Below are 21,823 nucleotides of genomic sequence, written 5' to 3' on the forward strand. Positions count from 1 at the left end.
TAATGGAACGCTACTCGGCCATCAACAAGAATGAAGTTTTGCCATTTGCAACAACATGGATGATGGACTTGGAGAGCATTATGCTAAGTCAAGTAATTTGGACAGAAAGACAAACACTGTATGTTATCACTTATATGTGGAGCCTCAAAAACATAAAGTAGTGAATACAACAAAAAAGAAATACACTCACAGATTTAGAGAACAAATTAGTAATTATCAGTGCGGGGAGGCAAGGGGCAGGGGCAAGACAGGAGTAGGGGATTAAGAGGTACAAATCACCATGCAAAAAATAAGTAAGCTACAAGGATATGTTGCAAAGCACAGGAAATAATAGCCAGTATTTTATAACAACAATAAATGGAGTATAATCTATAAAAATTTTAAATCACTATGTTGAACACCTGAAACTAATATAAGATCATAAGCAATTATACCTAAAAAAAAAAAAAAAAAAGAGGGGACTCCAAGTGGACACACATCTGTTTTTGCTCCGAGGAGCCTTACATTCAAACTTGGTGCTCAACTGTGATAAATATCTCAGCTTCCTACTACAACACTCTCTCCCTAATTTTTTTGTCTTCACTCTCCTGATTTATGTGTTATAATATTGTAAGCAACCTCACATATTTTGTATAAATAAGTAGGATATAAATTATAAATAAATGGGAAAAAAAAATCAGTGTGGAAAGGGATTTTAAAAGTAGATAATAGCAAAGTAGGTGGTGGGGGAAAGGGAACAAAGACCAAAAATTGAGTAGGAAAAAAGAGAACGCATTCCTTTTTAGAAATTACCTCTTCCCCCACTCAAAAAATAAATAGTCAGGCAGATCGTATGATAACTACCATTTCTTGCTCTAATAGTGCAATTGCTCACAATTACAAAGCTGCTGAATGAAAAATATAAAGCCATCTTATATTCCTGTCATGTTTAGAAGTCAAATAGAGAGAGGAGATCTGTTTTTGGAAAGAGCATCTTTACTGTGGAGACTCTGTGGTGAGACTGTGTGCTTATTATTAGCACCAGAAATGGAAAACCTAAAAGCATAGTCATAGTTGTCATTTAAATCTATTCTGAGCTGAAAACCAATAGGCTCAAGAATGCTTTCTAAATAGTACCTTTGAAATCCCCATTTCACTTTCCTTACAGGTTCATTTTTCCAAGTGATCTCAAAATCATTCATGGGTCACCCTGGTCAGATGAGACGGCTATCCTGCATGCCTGCAGGCAGGGAGGAACTCGGCTCATACTTTACATGGAGGATTATGGCTTAACGTGATAACTGCAGCCTACCCGTGTTGACAGAGCCGAGCGTTAGACACACAAACTCTACGGGGCGGCCTCAGTAACTCCAGCGGACCATGAAGCAACATGATTTCCATAAAGGGCCTTTCATTCAAATCCCCCCACTCCCCTCAATGTGCAAGCTGCGGCACGTTTTGGCTAACAGTCTGGAAGAAATGGGGGGCCGCAAAGGAGGCCCAGCCTGCTTAGTTTAACCGCCTCTAGGAGGGCAGGGGGAACTGAGGTTGTGAGGGGTTCTGAAAGGAAACACAGCAACTCTACCAAGAAAACGCCCTTTATTACTTAGAGGTACACCTTTTTCATCCTGAGTTAAAGATCTTCATGGGCCTGTATGCCAAAGTAGTCTTTTCCCCAGGTCCAAGGATGGACCTGGATACTCCCATCCATCCCCTAACTATCTGAATGTTCACCTCTGACAAACTCCACAGAGGAGATGGATATAACATATAGAGGCCAGTGGGTTAGCCCCCAAAAAAACCATTTCTGACTGTTCTGAACAGAGACTGGCCACCCAGACAGCTTGGTGAATCTTGAGAACCCAGCACTGTTGACCCTCCTTAGATGGTTCAGAGGAGCCACTCACTCACCTAAAAGCATGCTGGACCAAGCGCCCTGCTACCAGACTGTCCGTGGGCCTCTGCACAACTGGGGATAGTAACTCAGAGTGGCAATGTGTGACCAGATTGAGCAAGAAATAAAATCACCTTCCTTTAGAAGGGGTGGGGAAGGTTGAAGAAAGAAACTAATGATATGTGAGTTTTGCAAGAAGCAGTTAGAGACGTCCCCCACCAACTTTGGCTTTTGCAATTGTTTGCAATGCAAACAATTGATGCTTAATCTAAATAGTATGCAATTTTATCTTACTTTTGCCTCTACAATTCAGTCCCTACATTGTAAGAATTACCAGTTGTATCCGACGTACCACTGCTGAACAGAACCAAATTTGTCCCACAGGGGCGCTCTGCAACCTGCTGTTGAGGGCGAGTTTTACTTGCTCTGAATTCCTAGCTCTGAGAAGCATACCACTGAGGAGAGTCAAGTCCAGTGACTGTGCTGGAGATGAAGGAAGGAATTCTTTCCCTCAGCTCCTCCACGATCCCTCCCTTGGAAGGCACAACGCTAGTTTCAAAGTCCCGTGTTACGCCAGTGCCGTCTGCAGTCACGTCTTTCCTTTCTCCCCCAGGTTCTGCTTCACCTACTCCTCTTAGGCCTGTCCCCACAGCCGTAACACTCGCGGTCTAATTTGTCAGGGTCTAATTTTTGCCAGAGAGTCTATTGACTTTTCACTCTACTTTCACATGATCTCATTTAATTCCCAGCACAAGCCCATGACAAAGGTACTATGGTCATAACTTCATGCCATGGATTTTTTAGCTGCTAAATGGACAGGAACCTTGTCTGGAGGGACAAGGCTGGATGTGCTTCATATACTTCAACTGAAACAACCCCAACTGCAGCAGACGGAAGGCCTGCAGCAGATACGAGAAACCAACTGTTGTCTTCTAAGCTTATAAGAGATTTGCAAAAAACTGTAAAAAAGAAAAAAAATAGTGCCATTCCAAGTTTTTTGTTTTGGAAAATAATTACCTTTCATTAAAAATGGCATTTGTTAATAGAAGTACTATTTTAACTGTTTCCATTTTTACTACACTACCAATCAGCAGATACAACTCAGAAATATTAATATAAAAGCTCTTTGAGTTCACCAAGCTTTTTAGGAATGTCAAAGGTCCTAAGGTCAGGAACCTTGAGAACTGCTACAAAGTAGATCAGAGCTCTCAGACCAGGATCCCCCACTAACAAGTTGTCAAGATCTTGATGGGTCACTCTGCCTCTCTGCAGGATATCCAATGAAGCTGGACGCAGGGTTCACTGAGGACTACCACAACACTGTAAATCAACTATGAAAAGTGCAAGTGTTAGTCACTAGGTCATGTCCAATTCTTTGCGACCCCATAGACTGTATGCCGTCAGGTTCCTCTGTTCGTGGGATTCTCCAGGCAAGAATACTGGAGTAGGTAGCCATTGTCTTCTCCAGGGGATATTCCAGGACCAGGGATCGAACCCAGGTCTCCTGCATTGTAATCAGATACTTTATCATCTGAGCCACCAGGGAAGCAACTATACTCCAATATAAAATAAAAACTAAATTAAAAAATAAATAAAACACTTAGAAACTTTTATAAAAAGAAAGAAAAATAATTAACAAATAAACTCGCAATAAGATCCTGAAGTAGTAAAACCTGAAAGAGGTAGCACTTCCCTGCAGAGACTGTCAGTGATCCAGGGAATGTCACATAAATCAGAGACCCAGGGGTCAGGACAGACTCCTGAGCTCTTCAATGGCTTTCTGTAGTTACATTCACCTGGGTGACCCTGCTATAAACTGCAGAAGTGCTTTTCCAGAGCTGTTTTCTTTATGCCTCAAAACATGAAATCACAGTGGTTAAAAAAAAAAAAAAGCGTCTTCAAATGTACTTCAAGAGCCCAGTTAGTGCCTCTGTCTCTACCACCACGATTTTGCCTAATATTTTATCAAAGTGTATCAAAACTTTATTAAATAGGATATAATTTCTAGACCTGATATATAGATAGATAGATATAGTTTTTAATATGTGTACAGTCCTCAAAATCAACACTGAAAGGAATCTGAGGTCTTTGGTTCATTTCACTGTATTTTCAATTGTATGCTTTCCTTGCCATGAAAATCTGAAGCATTAATATGTGCATATTCCATATTATCTAGCTGACTATCTTGTAACCAACTTCAGCCCCACACCTGCTTTATGCCAAAACCAAGTTGGTGCTTCTCGTCACGGCTTTTATCATCTTCAGGCTAAATCCAGACAATGGGAAGATGAGGCATTCCAGCCATGAGAAGACAGAATGACTTGAAAGCAAGGGGTGATCCTGCAGTGATTTTTAATAGAAAAAGAGGGTGAAAGAATTGTCATGTCTTGACACACATGACAAGCTCCACCGAATGCAATACATACTACAGTCACATTGCACGTTGCTCTTTATTCTCAGCAAAAGACTGTCATTGTTAAGTTAGTAAAGCTTAGTAAAGGTTGGTGATTTGGATTTTTGACTTTTTAAAACTACTTTCTAAATCTGTTTCAACTTGATAGTTGTGGAACATCTACCAGTTTAAGGAGTGTACACTTTTTTTTTAATTTGCACTATAATAAAAAATAATAAAATAAAAACTAAAATAATTTAAATTAACTACAGGAATCTGTGAGAATTTTATTTCCTTAAAAGTACTCTATTTACTACTCAAGTTTGAGAAATAAGAGAGGAAAACGAAAAGACGATGGATCCTGCCTCAAAAAGCCTTTCAGAGAACGGCCGAGCTTTCAGTAACGCCCCACTGGCGCCATCTGGTGGACATACTGGAACCCGTGCCCGCTGCACAGCGAAGAAAGCAATCCCAGCTCCAGGGCCCTCGGTACCAGGCAGACGGGCAAGTATTGGAATGGTGTCTACCTTAATTAAATGCAGGGCCTCGAATAAGCACTCAGAACTACCCAAGAGGCCTATTACACACCTCTCCTCAGCCTGCAACCCCATGTCCTCCAACGCTCTCAGCAGATGACTTCTTACTTGCACAGGAAAAGGAGCACTTAAGATGAGCTCCGTTTTCACCTCCCTGCATGCCCCAGTCACCAGAACCTTCTATTCTGCCTTGGGCACAGCCTTGCCTTCGTTTATGTTCGGATCGAAGCACCTCACAGGAAGCCAATACTCTCTTCTGTAATTCTCCTGGCTCCTAAGTTATCAAGTTCCCTTCCCAGTTGGATTATTACCATCAGCGTACAAATAACCTGTAATAGCTGCCATCTTAAAAAAGAAAAGCAGGGACTTCCCTGGTCCAGTGGTTCAGACTCCGCACGTCCATTGCTCAGGGCACACAGGTTCGATCCCTGGTCAGGGACCTAAGATCCCACATGCTGTGGAGTTCAGCCAAAAAAAAAAAATGCAAACCCCATCTTAACCTCATATCCCTCCATTTCTCTGCTGCTTCAAACAAAACTCCAAGCTGCAAGCAGGTGCTGACTCTATTTCCCCACCCCCACACTCTGCTGCATGCTGCCCCCGTGTGGTAAAGCTGAGGTTTCTGCCCTCAGGCCTCCAACAACCATCAGTCTCTGCGGTTATCTCCCTGGAGCTCTGAGCAGACTTCAGCACAGCTGACCACCTCCCCTTAGGAGCCAGGGCTTCACTCTGTCTCCCTGAGACTAACATTCTCCTCCTCAGGCCCCTTTATCGCTGCTACCTCCTTTTTCTGACCTTTCCATTGGCCAGTCCCCAGATCTGGTCAAACCCTCCTCACTCTCTGCCTCTGTCCACCCTTTCTCCAGGTGACCTCCTCCAGACCCAGACATGTGACCTTAAACACAATCCACAGGCCATAACTCTCTATGACCTCAGCCCTGACCTCTCGCCTGAGCTTGCAGGTTTCTGCCTACTCAACATACCTGCCTGATGGTGAGCTAGGCTGAGTTGTCTAAGAGGCATCTCATGATCCACCAAGCTCTCTTTTCCATAAAACCTGCATCGCTCAATTTTCCCAGTCATTGCTAAAAGGTACCAATATTTACCTGGTTGCTAGGGCCCCAGCCCAGGAACCACATTTGACCCCCACCCACCCCTCCTCCTCACCCCTTCACCCTCAGTTCTTCAACACAGGCCAACTCTGACCACTTGCTACTGCCACTAGCTTAGTGCGACTCCCCCTCACCCCGCCCAAGTGGACATCCACAATAGTACCCCCAGGGGAGTCCCCTGCACTTACCCTCACCCCACCCCTATCCTCCTTACAAAGTCCAGCTCTCACAGACCTTTACTAGTCATGAACCCGTCCCACCACTCCCAGGCCCAAAGGCCCCAGTGAACCCCAGGCTTAGCTTACACTCTCAACTGCCCACCTCAGCCTCAATTTATCTGGTTCCATCTCCCTCCCCAAATTATGATATTCTCCCCTGTTCTCTGTGCTCCAGCCTTATCAGCCTTCCTGTGGTCCCTCAAACGTGCCGCAACCTGGACCCACCTTCCAGCGAGTGTCTGTGCACACATCGCCATGGGGCTGGCATTTCTCATCATTTAGTTCTCAACTCAAAAGTCACCCCCTCTCCTAAATAAGTGTCCCCAATCTCTATTTCATTAAGCTGTTCTTATTTTCTTCAGAACACTGACCACTATACGCAGCTACCTTCTTTATCTGCTATCTCTTCCCGACAAGCGTGTCAGGGAACACAAGAACAGAGCCTTTGTCTCTCTACTGTTAAACCAAGCACAGAGCAAGTATAAAATGCCTGATCCCATTTGGCAGATAAAGAAACTGAGGCTAAAAGAAATCAAGCAACTTGCCCAATGTCACAAAAGAACAGAGCCAAGGCCAGTGCTGGAGCCCACGTGAGGCCAATTCCATATACCGTGTCCTCAGTCTGCTGCACCATGCTGCCCCATGTCCGGCTGTGGAGCTTGAAAAAGATGGTCCCCATCCTGCTGAGGCAGCCCTGGCCCCCACATTTTAATATGAGATCAAAGCTGGCACTGTCCTGGGTTCTTTTGATTTCCACACATTGGCCTCTTCAGTGGCTCTGAAACTTTGAGCATAAACCCAGAGATGCACTGCGACTATACTCTCTCCATCCTGAAATGAAGCAGAAAGAAATTCCAAAGGGACCCAGATGCTGCCTGAGTATGAAGGTGCCACTCTGGCTCCAACAGGAGGGCTGGGAAGATCAGCAGCTGAAACCATTGCTACAGGACAGACACACTTCAGAACAAGCATCCAAAGAGCAGAAAGTGTCAGTGGTTCAGTCGTGTACAACTCTCTGCAGCTCCATAGACTGTAGCCCACCAGACTCTGTCCATGGGATTCTCCAGGCAAGAATACTAAAGTGGGTAGCCATTCCCTTCTCCAGGGGATCTTCCTGACCTTTGGATAGAACCCGCATCTCTTGCATTGTAGGTAGATTCCTTACCTGCACTGCCACCAGGAAAACCCGAAAAAGATCATCTCAAAAAGGTTTTGATCCACCTAAGAAATGAATTCCATATTTCTATTTTTTAAGCCATGCCGTGAGACTTGTGGGATCTCAGTTCCCCGACCAAGGACTAAACCCAGGCCCTCAGCAGAGAGTGAGCAGAGTCCTACCCACTGGATCGCCAGGGAATTTCCTCCAATTATGTTTTTAAAAAAGCTTATTTTTAATCAGCATTTCCTCAGCTCCAATTATAATTCCCTACTCCATTGGTTATCACCTTTTTTTTCTGACTCCACTAACCAATGCCCAATTATTTTCATAAAAACAGTCAATGTTGTTGTTTATAATATTGGGATAAATACATGCTAGTGTATTTTAAACCCCTTATATCTGGTCACAGCACCAAAGAGGATACTCAGACATCAGCCTTCTCCACTTAGTGGTTACAATCTCTTGCTACAGAGACTAAAAACTGTTTTCCAACAACTATGAGAATTAGCAGATAACATAAACCAGCATTCATTAACCACCCACCTGTGCCAAGCCTGCACTGCTCACCTCTCCCACGGCTGCCATCTTGTTGAGCACTCGTTATGTGCCAAGCCGCTCAGAAGCATGACCTCATTTAGCCCTCAAATCACTGCAGTGCCCAGGGAAAGGGCTCTCCCCATCTCACAGATGAGAAGACTGAGTCTGAGATTAAGAAAGTGAAAGGCCTGACACCGGACCCAGGTCTCTGTCCAGTCAGGCCCCTTAACCCCTCCGCTACCCTGACCCTTGCATGGGGTCTATTTGGTGACGTTGTGAGAACACTCAGCCATGGCAGTCATATGAACAGATAATAAGGTGGCGGGAGAAGGTTCCAATTTCAGATAAAATCATCAAATCCACTCTTAGCACTCTGAGTTAGAAACAAAAGAAATGAATCACCATGCTGGGTGAGGGTGCATCTACACTCTGAAGGTCCTGAAAGTCCCAAGACTTTGAGACTTCAGGCTAGGGTGATGGCTGGCCACCATACGGTTGTACGTTTCTTACATAAAAGTGGGCCTCACAGGCCTTCCTGGGAGTGCCGGAGGAGGGGACCTCCCACTGAGCAGTCTCGGAAGCCAGAAACCCTGGGCTGGTGTATTCCGTAGGCGCTTGCTGGAGCCAAACACACGTGAACACGGTGCTTCCACCAAACGGGTGATAGAGATATTACACCCAGCACAGCGCTGCTGCAGGGTGTGTGCTCAATAAACAGAGTGCTGGGGGACTTGCTGGGGGCCCGTGGTTAGGACCCCACATTCCCAGTTCAGGGGGCCAGGGACTGACCCCTGGTCAGAGAACTAAGATCCCACACACCGCAACTAAGACCTAGCACAGCCACACACATTTTTTAAAAAAAGAACAACCAGAGTGCTGGCTGCCTATCCAGCATCCATCTCACCGTTCCAGGCAGGAGAACACTACTCTTATCTGGGGCAGTGATGGGCCCAGCCAAAGACCACCTTCTCCAGCCTCCCCTGAAGCAGACGTGATCACGTGTGTCTCAGTTGTGCCAGAGGGGTGCAGGCATTGTAGATGGATGGCACCCCTGAAAAGGCAACTTAAAGGAAGCTGATTCAACTGCGTGAGCTGCTTCTGCCTCTCCCCAGCTGCTCTCTCTGCTTGCTCAACACAGCACACAGGCTAGATGTCCATCCACAGAGGAACAGGTAAAGAAGATATGGTACACATATACAATGGAATATTACTCAGCCATAAAAAGGGATGAAACTGGGTCATTTGTAGAGACATGGATCGACACAGAGTCTGTCATGCAGAGCAAAGTAAGTCAGAAAGAGAAAAACAAATATCATATATTAACATGGAGCACAGGCACTACAGTTAGAACTGCAGAAGTCATTTAGGTGACCGTGAAGAAGGCAGTGTACTTGCTGAGGACAGTGAGCCTAAGTTTTGTCACTGTCCAGTTCCCCCAGCCACTGACCACCCTCAAATGTCCTTCATGTGACAGAGAAATAAACATCCATCCCGTATAAGCCACTTTATGATACTTTAGGCTACCAGGTCGCAAAGGCTTCCCAGGTGGTGTTGAGTGGTAATGAACCGACCTGCCAATGCAGGAGACATAAGAGACATGGGTTTGATCCCTGGGTCGGGAAGATCCCCTGGAGGAGGAAATGGCAACCCACTCCAGTATTCTTGCCTGGAGAATTCCATGGAGAGAGGGGCCTGGCCAGCTATAGTCCATGGGGTCGCAAAGAGTCGGACACGACTGAAGTGATGGCATGCAGGCAGGCAAAGTCACCTGGGGTATTTGGTGAAAACATGAAGGTCCAAACCCTATGCTACTTCAAGGAGCCTGGGTCTCTGGGTGCTAGGTGATGCTGACATTCACCAAAGGTCTAGAACCACTGTTAGGCTTTCTGTACAAAGTTGCCCAATTTGCTCTTACAGCTCCCTTCAAGTGTCAACCCCAACACCAATAAGAGGCAGTCGAAAACAAATTTTTAACATCCAGTTTTACTTTGTTGTTGTTTAGTTACCCAGTCATGTGCAACTCCGCACCACCAGGGAGTGTAGCTCACCAAGCTCCTCTGTCCACGGGATTTTCCAGGCAAGAATACTGGAGTGGGTTGCCTTCACTTCTGATTAAAAGCAGAGATCACATCTGAATAGGGTGACCCATCACCAAGATAATCTCCCATCCACTCTTCCAGGATACGGCAGAAGATAGAGGGCATGCTGCCTGCCATGGGCTACCTTGGTGTGTCCTGCTCCTTGACGTGCTGCTGGGGCAGGGCATGCAAAAGCTCCTCCTTGGAAGTTTTGCCTGAGCCTAAACAATACTGTCGTAGCCTGTGAGTGGGGGCTCCAGCCCTTCATCTTCACTTGCCTTGAAGTGAAAATGGAAGTCACTCGGTCGTGTCCAACTCTGCGATCCTATAAAATTCTCCAGGTCAGAACACTGGAGGGGGTAGCCTTTCCCTTCTCCAGGGGATCTTCCTAACCCAGGGATCGAACCAGGGTCTCCTGCATTTCAGGTGGATTCTGTACCAACTGAGCTATCAGGGAAGCCTAGGTGCAGACCCACTCTCTCTTGACTTGCCCCTGATCATTGTGATTTTGTCGCCAAGCTCACCCATTTTGCAAGCTCTCCTACTGAGGGCTCAGACTCCACGGTCAGCTATAGGAGCCACCTCCTCCCATCTATAGGTTACTGACATGAAGTCAGTTTCTCTAAACAGAGTTCTCTGGCCACCGAGCTGTCTGTCTGCCCTGCCCAACCAGTAGACTCTTTCCCTCAAGCACAAGGGGACAGGCCTGTACTGCCTCCTTTTTTCTCAAGCACACCACTTTCCCCTCTGTGCTGACGTGGTAGAGCCAAGTCAGGCATGTGCACTGTGGGAAGAGCAGTTTTCAGACCAGCATCTCAAAGGAAAAAAGTGGTCCAGGCTTAGCTAGATGAAAACGTGCACAATTCTTTAAAACCCCATTTGTTGAGTTCCGATAGTAATTATAAACACGTGACTTTTAATTATCTGGCTCTTTCTTAGGTTCAGTTCCTGAGGCTTAGAGCAACCACCCATGTCTGCCTGCTCTGAGCAAAAGCACCTGACAAACAGGTAATGCCATTGCGGATGCCAGCTATAGAGGGGAGTCCCGCAGACAAAAGAAGGCTGGCCTGACTCATTCACCACGCCCTCCCCAACGCCACGGGGTCCCAGCACCAGTGGCCTGAGCTGGAAGACCCGAAGGCTCTAGACTGAGTCGGGGTAAATGCGGGCCCCCAATAACCTGAAGCCCCAGGGCGTGTGCTGGGCAGAGCTGAGCTGTCTACACACGGGGGGCCGAGCTCCTGGCAGAGGTGAGGAGAGCCCCTAGTATTGCCCCGGACAGAAGCGACACGAGGGACTCACTTCATATTTATTTCTGGTGGTGAGTGGAGTTTGAAGAGCCGCCTCCTCCCCCTCGGATGGCGTGGACCGCCGTTGGAGATGATGCAGGGTAGTGTCCAGGGCGGATGGGCTTGGCTGTGGCCAACAGACAGAAAAGAGAGAAGAGACATTCAGAAAGGGCTTACACAGCTGCATCCAGATACTTCCTGGTCACAGGCAAAAACCAAGAGGCACAATCTTCTCATCAATGTCGCAATTCTTATCAGTCACCAGACTTCTCTGAAGACAGGAGGTTTGCCCTTCTATTAGCACAGTTAGCTAATCCAAGCCACCCAATATTCAGGGGACAAAGAGAACTTATATATCAATTATTCAATTCTGATTAATGAAAATTAGAGACAACAGACTTTCAGGTTTATCTGAGGCAGATCCATAGGCCCCAGTGAGTTTCAACAGCATCTCCCTAAAACTGGATGCAGAATTCTGTCTATGATGCATTTTTAGGGGAAGAGGTCCACAGGTTTCAGGAGATTTTCCAAGGGTATAAAAATCCAATAAACGCAGTGAAGCACTAATCTATGATCTTAAAACTAGAAACAAGGAGTTGCTGGTTTCCCAAACATCTGCACAGCAGTATCTGATAAGAAATATTATTACATATTATTGGAGATATTGCCATCTAAGAAGAATAAAAAAATGCTCTCTAGAGAACATCCCTAAATCTCTTTTCCTCCTATGGCTCTATCCCAGGAACGATGACTCAACAGCTACACTCTCAGTCTTTGCAGGTAGAACATCCAAATCCAGGCCTGGAAGGGGCTGTATGTCCAACCCCCATGCACTCACTGATGCCAGGCCTGGCTCTCTCCAGGGTATTTCCAAACCTGTACTTACAAGAGACTCTCTCTGAGTCTTCTAGCTACGTGCAGCTCCTTCGTGGTTCCACCAGGTGCAAACCACAAGGCGTCCGCAGGCTGTGCTGAGCAAGCCATATACTCTGGTATCTCTGGGAAAGTGTACCTCTGTTTACAGCCAAACCCCTCTGTCTGCAGCCAGGGCTGGCTGGCTTCTTTGCTCAGCTCGATAATTTTGAGGATCACTATGTCCTCTGGAATCTCAAGGAAGCGCACGTCTAGCGATCCCATCTTCCCAGGATGGACGCCGGGTGCTTGGAGGCCCCGGCTGGCCTGCACAGACCATCTGGCCCGCAGAGCCCTCGCCTTATATCAAGGGCCCGGGTGCAGACGCACGTACCGATCTGGGCCGAGTGAGCCCTCCTGGCCATGTTCTTGGCTCGCACGGCCTCCTTGATGCGGTCCACCTCCTGCTGGTAGCGCTTGCGGTCCCGCATGGCGTTCTCCTTGGCCTCCTTCAGCGCGCTCTCCAGCGCCTTCACACGCTCGGCCGTGGCGCGCAGGCGCTTCTCCAGCTTGGGCAGCTCACAGCGCAGGTCTGCATTGTCCCGGACCAGCTGCAGGGAAGGGAGAGGTGGGGAGTTACCGAAAGAGGAAGCAGGAGCAGCAGACCCAGTGCTGGGGGCTGAGAAGGCCACAGAGGAGCAGTTAGAACCACCACCCCCTGCCAGGTTGTTCTGAAAAGTGCCTAAGACCATAAACTCTGGGAGCGCCCGAGGGGAATAAAAATCCCACATCCTGAGACTCAGATTTGCCAAACACAGTATTCACAGGTTGGAGAAATTGGAGAGGGGAGTAGGCTAGAATTAGAAGCCATTTCCGACTGTGAGAAACATTCAGGCTTGGGTGGGATTTGCTGCTGCTTTTGTTTGAGGGGTGAGGGGGAACTTGCGGGAGACAATTGACTACTCCGATGTTGGCATGTGAAAGCTAAGAAACGTGAAGCCAGCTCAGACATGCTCTATGAAAGGCATTCATGTTCTAGAGCTCTCTGAAGGCCTCCTTCAGACCTTGTGCTGAAGGTCTGGAGTGTATCCAGGGTCTAAGTACCTCAGGAATACTGCTCATTCTTTATGATCTAAGACTCTCAATTCAGAAGGAACAGACTCACGCTAGGTTAAGGATGGGCCAAAAGCCAGTTCTGTTATTTCCTGGTCATCGGAACAGGTATGAGTCGTTCAACCACTTATTAAGTCCACATACTACATAAAAGGACCATTGTGGGAATACAAGTGGATCAGGAAAAGTTCTGAAAATCAGGAGTGCTGTGTGGGTTGAACTATTGCTAGGACACACCTGTTTTCTTTACCCCTATCTCCCCACACAGTCCCAGCCCCAGTGCCCAGTACAGACTAGGTTTTTAATAAATATTCACTGAATTCATGAATAAAATAATTAATGAATTTCAGGGCTCAATTTCAAGTCCCCAGCAGTTTCTGTTTTTCTGTTTCTCATCAACAGTTTGCTTGAATGACTTCTACCACGTTGAATCTGTCATCCTCCCTTTGGGCAAAAGTGCCATCATCAGTAACGTTGAAGAGCATGTAACAAGTCAAAGAGAAATGACGTCCCCTAGAGTATGTGGTCCATTGCAAAGCTGAACCATTCTTTTCAGATCCCAGATCTTGAGGATTTAGGGAAAGCCATCATGAACATTTCAGCATTTAAAAAGAAAGGATAGGGCCAAGAGGAAGGGGACATGTGTATGCCTATGGCTCATTCATGTTGATGTATGACAGAAACCAGCACAATACTATAAAGCAGTTATCTTTCACTTAAAAGCAAATTTTAAAAAATAAGCAGAAAGGAGACAAATAACCTGCCTAAATCGTCAGTGGGTTTGGACATGGTTATTGCTCTCTGCCACTCTAAACAAACTCCAGGGTGTTGCAGGAACCTGAGAGGATGCCCAAGAAACAGGACAGAGCAGAGACGGGGCTGGAGCTGGCCCCAGTTCTCCCACTTGTGGGATGAAGCCAGCGGCTTCCTCTCTGAGCCTGTTTTCTCGTCTGTAGAAACAGGAAGCCCGAACCAGCTCAGAGTCATCTGCTCTGTGTTCTGTGGAGTCTTTGGGTCCACAAAGTGTCCTCAAAAGCATCATGGGACACAGCGAGGCCAGCTGGGCTTAGAGGCTGGAAAGGGAGGCAGAATGAAAAGACATGACTGAACACGCTGATCCCCAAACCTCAGAGAGCTCACACTCAATGCTTTATATTTAGCTTCCATCAAAGAAAGGATTTTATATACAAAGGAAGTCACTGCAGACCAAGAGTTGAAAGTCCCTTCTGACACGGATGTTCTCTGGCGATGTTACGGTCCTTTCACCTTCCGTATCAGAGCTCCTCCCTCACTGAAGCCAAACGCAGCGAGTCTTCTTTCCAGGAGAGAAGGAGAAGCAGGGGCAAGCTGGCACAACCCTCCTACCTGTTTGTGAACCTTGGTGAGTTGCTCCAGGTTATTCTCCAGGAAGGAAATTTTCTGCTTCTGGGCAGCACTGCCTCCTCCATCGTCACTGTCCAGCTCTACACTCTGCATCAAGACAAGGGGTCAGCAGAATCAGCCTCCAAACTGCCCACCCTCTGCCCCAGCATCATGCGGAAGAGCCATTCTAAATATCTTTGGGAAGAAATCCCCGATCCTACTAAAGGTTTATTCTGAAAATGAAAATAGAGGTTCTAGAAGTTGAGACTCAATAGTCTTCCCAATTAATTCCCTTGATCAGTATCAAATATGCTGTTTTTTACATAGCTGACCAAAAATATTGCAATCTACTTTTGAAAGATACAAATTAGATACAGTTCTCTTTGTGAATATACCTCTCCCTTGCAGGTAGGTAAACAGACACTTTTCTTTTCAAAAGAAAGTGTTTCAAAAACTCATTAAGAAGAATTAATGGGAAAACATAAGCCCAAGACCTAAATTTGATTTCAAAACATCACAAGTGAGATAATGAGTCATCAAGCTGTGGGAAAGTGTCTGTGGTCCCGCTGGGCAGTCTCCATGGTCTCTGCTTGTCCCTTCAGCTTTCAATTACATGAAATTATTTAACAAATCCATCCCAGATCACTCAAGGCATCTGTGTGCTGTGCTGGATTGACACTCGAAATTTACCAGATCTTGAGATTAACAAAAGCACTGTTCTCCCAACACTTCCATGCTGAGTGGCCACATAAATTAGGAAATACATGTACAAACACATCCTGGAGTCTAAAAATGGCAAAGCATGCTTATTTTGTCTGATTACAAAAGATATCATCACTCTTTCTGAGAGGTGGTAGCCATACTGGCATTTCAAACCTGTCTCCTGGGTCTAAATCCTGGGCTCTTAAACCCAGAAGGTTTGTTAAAACTCAGATTGCTGGGCCCCACCCTAGTTTTTGGTCTGGTCCCAAGCTCTGGGGCCTTCCCTAATAGCTGAGTTGGTAAAGAATCTGCCTGCAATGCAGGAGATCCTGGTTCGATTCTGGGGTCAGGAAGATCCACTGGAGAAGGGATAGGCTACCCACTTCTGTATTCTGGCCTGGAGAATTCCATGGACTGTATAGCCCATGGGGTCGCAAAGTGTCAGACCCGACTGAGTGAGTTTCACTCACCCCAGTCTCTGAGTCAGTGGATCCAAGGAAGGATGTGAGAACCGGTACATCCAGCAAGTTCTTAGGTGATGCAAGTGCTGCTGGCCAGGTGACCACACTTTGAGAACCACTGGTCTAAGAGCAGATCCTCCCTAGAGAGTCTTACATCATGAAATCTGGTCCCAAGCTCTGCGTCCTCCTTGGAATACTTCCTCCCCACAACTGAGTCTTTTCAGTTCTGATCATAATCCCCCTAAGTCTCTGTCTTCATCACCTCTGCTCTAGCCTCTCTTTGCTCCCTGATCCAGGTCCTCTGATCATTTCTACGTTGATGATTGTGGTCACTACCTACCCTGCCACTCAGGACTTGAAATATCCCTCTTTCCCATCATTCTCCACCCTCTTTCCTTATTTTGATTTCTAGCCCTCCAAACTCACTAGAATCATGATGCCAAGTGCCAAGACAAATCCGTGCTCTGAACCTCATCTGGACACTCCCACCACTGCTCAGCATCCTTATCTCCAGTAAATCCCTCACAGTTGCCCGAGCCTCCTCCAGGCTCCACGGGCTCCCCATTCTCTTCCTCCTTCTCCACATTAGCTGAAGAAAGTCAGAGTCATTGAATGTATCTCTTCCCCTGTCATATATTTCCCTGCTAATGTCTGGTTTCTCCACTTCTCCTCTCTGGGAAAGTGTGTCCCTTCCATTTACCAAGCCATATATACTCTTCTATGCTATCAATTCTATCCTCTCAGATCTGACCCTATCAGTCACCTCCTCTTTTTTTTCCCTTAAATAATATACTTCATCTCTTTTCCCTGGCTCCTTCACACACACCCCTGTGCACACACCTAAATACACCTCTGTCCATTCTATTACCTCTGGGTATGCTTGCTGCTCCTCATCCGTAACTTTTTCAAATGCTTTCTTGCTGCTTCTCCCTCTTCCTTCCTGAGACCTCTGCTAGCTGCTCTGGGGGTTCACCATTCGGCAATTCCCCAAGATCACCACTGCATGTGGCACAAAATGCTCCGACTCGGAAGTCACACCGACCTGGATTTCAGGCCTATCTCTGGCTCTCCCCGGCTCTGTGATCTCAGGACAGTGGAGCCCGTTTCCACAACCGTAAGACAGAACACAAAGGACCAATTGCGTGGCTGCTGGGGATAGGAGGCAAGACACGGGATGCTCAGGTGCTTCCTACGCTCCGACCCGGCCCCTCAGAGCCTCCTAACCGGAGAACAGGAGGGTCCAGCCCCTGGTGTTTCCAGGTTCCTGGCATCATTCACCAGGCGTAGGGCCATGCTGTCTCTTAAGAGCCCTCTGGGTTTTCCCTGCGTCACTCAGAGGTTTTCACACTGCAACCAGATAAATATGTGTTCGTTTGAAATAAAGGCCAAGGAAAGGATGATAGCTTCCTTTCACTAAGAATGAAAAGTCAGATGGAAAAATGTTTCCAGGTATTTTTCCCTCCTCTGGCACATTCTTTTCATCACATTCTCTGGTATGAAGTAATTTTTAAGCATCACCAGCTAGGATTTAAGCAAGCGATAATGATTTAAGCAACTGAAAATGATTCTTTCTGGCCGACTTTTCGTTTCTCCTCAATCCCATTCACATGAATTAGAACTCACTTTTTTAACCCGCGCAGTCAGATCCTGGACAAAGAGTTTACGGAGGTTATGCAGAGTCTGCAGTTCTCGAGACTGGAAGAGAAGATCGTTAAAACACCACTTAAGTGAGGGCACACAATTTATGACACCATTGGCAGCAGACCATCAACCCCAGATGCCTCCACAAAGCTCTGCAAGCCGGCTGTCAAGGCCATAGGGCCCTCCACTTCCTGTGACCTGCCCACCCTCATGTCCTCCCCCTCCACCTGGCATATTCCCAGGGCTACCCCAAGGTACAGAGCCTGGGAACTCAAACAAAGATATAGAAACTAGACCAAAGCCTGCTCGTTTGCTCTGTTTTAAATAGAACCTTTTTCCTCCCTTTCAACCATGAAAACGTGAAAGCTTTCTCATAAAAATTCCTAGTGAGCTACGTTATAACAGAATGGACTATTTTTTCACTCTAATTTATTGTGCACACATTATACAAAATGCCAACAAGTTTCAATGAAAAGTTAGCTACAATTTCTCCCACCCTAGCTGACCAACATTTTTCATGTTTCCACACCCCTCTGGCCCTGGTCCGCAATATGCTTTTTTTTGCCTCACATCACTGAGCTAATGGACATTCCACCTGGTGACCCTGGGCAAAGTATCTAACCCTCCTGTGCTTTCTTATTTATAACATGAGGATAAAAACAGTAGTTGCTTCAAAGTTGTTGTTATCAAGATTAAATGAGATTATTCTTATAAAACTCTTATGTTTCTGGCACGTAGTAAGTGTTCAATAAATATTAGCTAGTATTCTTTATTGATGCATCATAGTTGGCAGCTATTTCCTCATTAGTCTTTTACTGTTTCCTTTTGTTGTTGCTATAACTTTCCTATAGTTAACTTCTTGGGAGCATTTTTTTTCCCCCTCCATTTAGGATTATTCTCTGCTAATGAACACTTAGGAATTAGATTGCTAAGACAAAGGTCTGAAACAAACCTGGTGCCCCCTGTTAACAAAGTCAGAAAACCTAAATGTTTCCTTCCATTTAAGTCTCCATGTATTCACCACAAGACCTACAACCAGTTCTGTGAAAAATATTTCCCAATGAGGAGAGAAATACACTTGCATTTGTATTTTTCAATTTGTCAAAATTGACCTACTGTCACACAGAATGTCAAGGGATGGAACTAACAGAAGCTCACAGAAGAAAGGACAAAACAGGCTGCTCCAAAGCCATGGAAACAATAAGTTTCTGGGAATAAAGGTTCTGTGTTAATTTTAGGTCCTATTACTGGGTCCGGTCCCATAATAGGGCTGAGATAAAAAGCACCTGAAGTCAATTGCCTCCTCAGAGGAGGCAAATTACTTTCTGCAGGAGGCCAGCGGGCCTGCTGTGGGAACACCGTGTACTCGCTGCATGTCTGGGGCCGAGCCGCCAGCGGGCAGGTGTGGGGGGACAGCTCCAGGCTGTCAGTGACACGGCCACGCGGTCCGCGCCTCTGGCCCAGAGCTCAGCCCTGGCCCTCTGCTCTGCGAGCTCTCCTCCCTGCTTCAGGTGGTTGATTAATGACTGAGCTATAATCACAGAAAATACTTTCCATGAAAACCACCACCACCCCACAGGGAAACAAGAAGAGAAGACCTAGGTGCCTTTTCAAAGGGCCAGGCGATTCTTCAGGGGCAAACACCAAACAATCCAGAGTCCTGAGCTCGGCGACTTTCTCTCTTTCTTGTTTGGTTTTAAGTAACTTCTATAAACAGTTTAACACAGGCAGTTCAGAGCTTGGAGATGCCTGATAAGCCACACATGTATGCCTAGGCAACTCCCATCTGACTTCTGGGGCCATGAATTTTCCTCTATCATGTGTGTTATTTCTCCCTCCACCCTGACTGCTTTCCTTCAGGCCTCTCCCCGCACGGGTGCTGCTCTCCGTGTAAAATCAGGGCTCAGCTTCCTGTCACAGCGAGGGTGGGACCAGAGCGGTGGAGACACAAGCTTTCCCAACGCAGAGGGAGGAGGGGTCTAGCCCCAGAGCCCACACGAAGTGTCCTGCTAAAGCCAGAGGGCTGCCTGGGGTCCCAGAGACGTCCCCACCGGCCGGCTGGCCTTTCCAAATGTTGCCCCTGGAGTGGGCTTTACAGACCTTGGTCCCTAGTGGCAGGTCCCACCCTGACCTTTTCCAGACACTCCAGGAGGCAGAGCAGCCTTGAGCTGAGGCGGGCTCAGGAAAGGTCAGCCAAAGACAGCAAGCCACCTCTGAGAAACACTGACAGCGTGGGAGGATGTGATGGAAGGATAAGCAGTAACACCCACGTCTAGCCTGGCACAGACTGCAGGGCTCCGGTGTTTGTGTGTGTGATGTGTACGTGTGTATGTGGACGGAGAGAGAGAGCTCGTGGGAAGCTGTATTGGTGGGTCTGTCCCCGTGTGAGGGACTGAGTGTCTAAGTGTGTGTGTGGTGTGGGGGCGGGGGTGGGGAATGGATGCAAGGGTAGGCATGTAGGTGTGGCAGGGAGAACCAGTGTATCTGAGGAGGCGAGTGAGGAAAATGTGTTGTTAAAAACATATTCAAGCAAATTCCCTGCTGGTCCAGTGGTTAGGACAGCACGCTTCCATTGCAGGGGGCACAGGTTCGATCCTTGGTCAGGAAACTAAGATTCCACAAGCTGAGCGCGTGCGCGTACACACACACACACCCAAAAAAAAAGAGAAAACAATAAATGTATTCAACAGAGCAAAATAACATGCTCACAAGTAAGTATAAAAGAGAGAAATCTTGTGAGTCTGGGAGAGAGAGTACGTGGAGTGCGTGTCTGTGAGTGGACGTGAGGGAGGCTGTGAGCGTGAGTGAGCAGAAGTGAGAGTATGCCAGTGAGAATGTGTGGATGGCCACGGGTGACTGTGCATGTGTGTGTCAGCGTGTGACGGGGATGTGCTGAGTGTGTAAGAGCTTGTGAGTGGGTGCATACAGGCATGAGGCCGTGAGAGTGGGGACCTGCGGGTGTGAGTGTGTGTGAAGACGGGTGAGTGAGCGAGAACACGTGATTGTGCCCACATGTGGGTGAGACCGTGAGAGGGAGCGAGGTAAATAGTGAGTTTCTGGGTGTGAGCGTGAAAGGTGTACTACGTGACAGACTGTGAGAGAGAGTGCGTGAGTGTAAAGGAAGACACGGAAATATTGACCTCCGGCTGGTGGGAGTATAGGAACATGTTAATGGTCAATATTTTTCTGAATTGTTATAAACTATCTCTGATTATGAGTATCACTTTCTCCAGGAAAACGACATAGATAAAGCAACTTCATGGCTTCATTTGTTTCCCCTCCAGCCGCTCCATCCACTGTCTTCTCCACCAGGCTCAAGAGGCCCAGCTTCTCTCAACGGTCATTCTACTTCTGTCCTGAACGGCCTGTGCCCTTCGAGCCCCCATCCGGCCTTGAGGAGTAGCCGACTCTCACCCAGGGGCCCAAGCACAGCCTCAGGTCCAGCCCTGATCAACCACCTGCTCCCAGTCTGGGGTCACCGAACTCCTGGACTCAGGTTCAGTCCCACAATAGTTCACATGACGTATGGATGGAACCAGTATGCTTGCCTATATCTAAACAACATGTCATGTGCAAGGACTGGATGTGTTTTCACCAGATTTAGAGACTATGTCGGGATGTCCGTCTTCAAACACAGGCTGTGTGGCACTCTGAAGGGCTCATGAGAGCCCTCAGCATCAGGCAGCCATCCCCAGGGCAAATAAAACAGCAACAGACCAGGAGACAAACCAATGAGTTCAGATGCAGGACAGAGCAGAGCAACCAGGCTCTCACACGGTGAGCCCTTCTTCCAAAGGGGAGTGGACCTGCCGCTCCTCCGCCACAAACCCTGCAGGTCTCAAGGCCGAATCTGGCCTGGCTCCCCTTCTGTCTCGACCTCTCTGTGCCCCCCTCCTACCCCGCCTCTCCTCTTGGCCACAGACAGACTGATCTCCCTGCTGTTCCCCAAATGTGGGTCGTGGGCTGACCTCAGGGCCTTGGCACAGGCTCCTCCTCCAGATATCCCCACGGCTCCTTCGTTTTCCTAATTAAGTTCCTGCTCAAATGTTACTTCCCAGTGGGGCCTCCCCCAGCCAGTATCCTGTGCCCCTTCTATAACCACCTAATGGAGACCATGATCTACTTCCTTGTTGTTCTCGTCTGTCTTTCCCAAGTGAAGGACAGCTTCACAAGGGCCACCCTCTTCTCCTTGTTGTGTACTGATGCAACCCAAGCACCTAAAAGAACAGTCCTTAGCAGGTGCTCAACAAATATCCACTGATTGTTGAATGGAAGTAAACACAATGTGCAGAGGTGGCAAAACTGCAGACATTGATTTGAGTTTAAATCTCGTCAGGACTCCAGGGTTACACTCCTAAGGATGGTTGGATGGTTAATCACTGTGTCAAGACCTGAGGAATAAATTCTACAGCTCTCATGTTTCCATAGGAAGCTTTCTGTTTAAAATGATACTCAAGAAAGGCATGCACAGATAAAATTTTAGAAGAAACAAATTCAA

The 21,823-nt window shown here is 47.1% G+C and overlaps 1 protein-coding gene across 3 annotated transcripts in view; it reads right to left on the bottom strand.

Moving 5' to 3' along the window:
* Positions 1–21,823, bottom strand: part of KIF5C (kinesin family member 5C) — a 151,253-nt gene that overhangs the window by 5,009 nt on the left and 124,421 nt on the right. For 2 of the 3 annotated variants that reach the window (XM_061135114.1, XM_061135116.1), the window contains 4 exons: positions 17,308–17,379; positions 14,525–14,629; positions 12,441–12,657; positions 11,208–11,321 (listed from right to left, as the gene is read on the bottom strand). In XM_061135114.1, the coding sequence (XP_060991097.1) occupies positions 11,215–11,321; positions 12,441–12,657; positions 14,525–14,629; positions 17,308–17,379 (501 nt within the window). In that variant the 3' untranslated portion in view covers positions 11,208–11,214. Of the gene's footprint in view, positions 1–9,944; positions 10,231–11,207; positions 11,322–12,440; positions 12,658–14,524; positions 14,630–17,307; positions 17,380–21,823 lie in introns of those variants that run through there. The other variant, XM_061135115.1, reaches the window with a different exon arrangement.

This window comes from Dama dama, chromosome 33 (assembly GCF_033118175.1).
Source record: "Dama dama isolate Ldn47 chromosome 33, ASM3311817v1, whole genome shotgun sequence".
Lineage (NCBI taxonomy): Eukaryota > Metazoa > Chordata > Mammalia > Artiodactyla > Cervidae > Dama > Dama dama.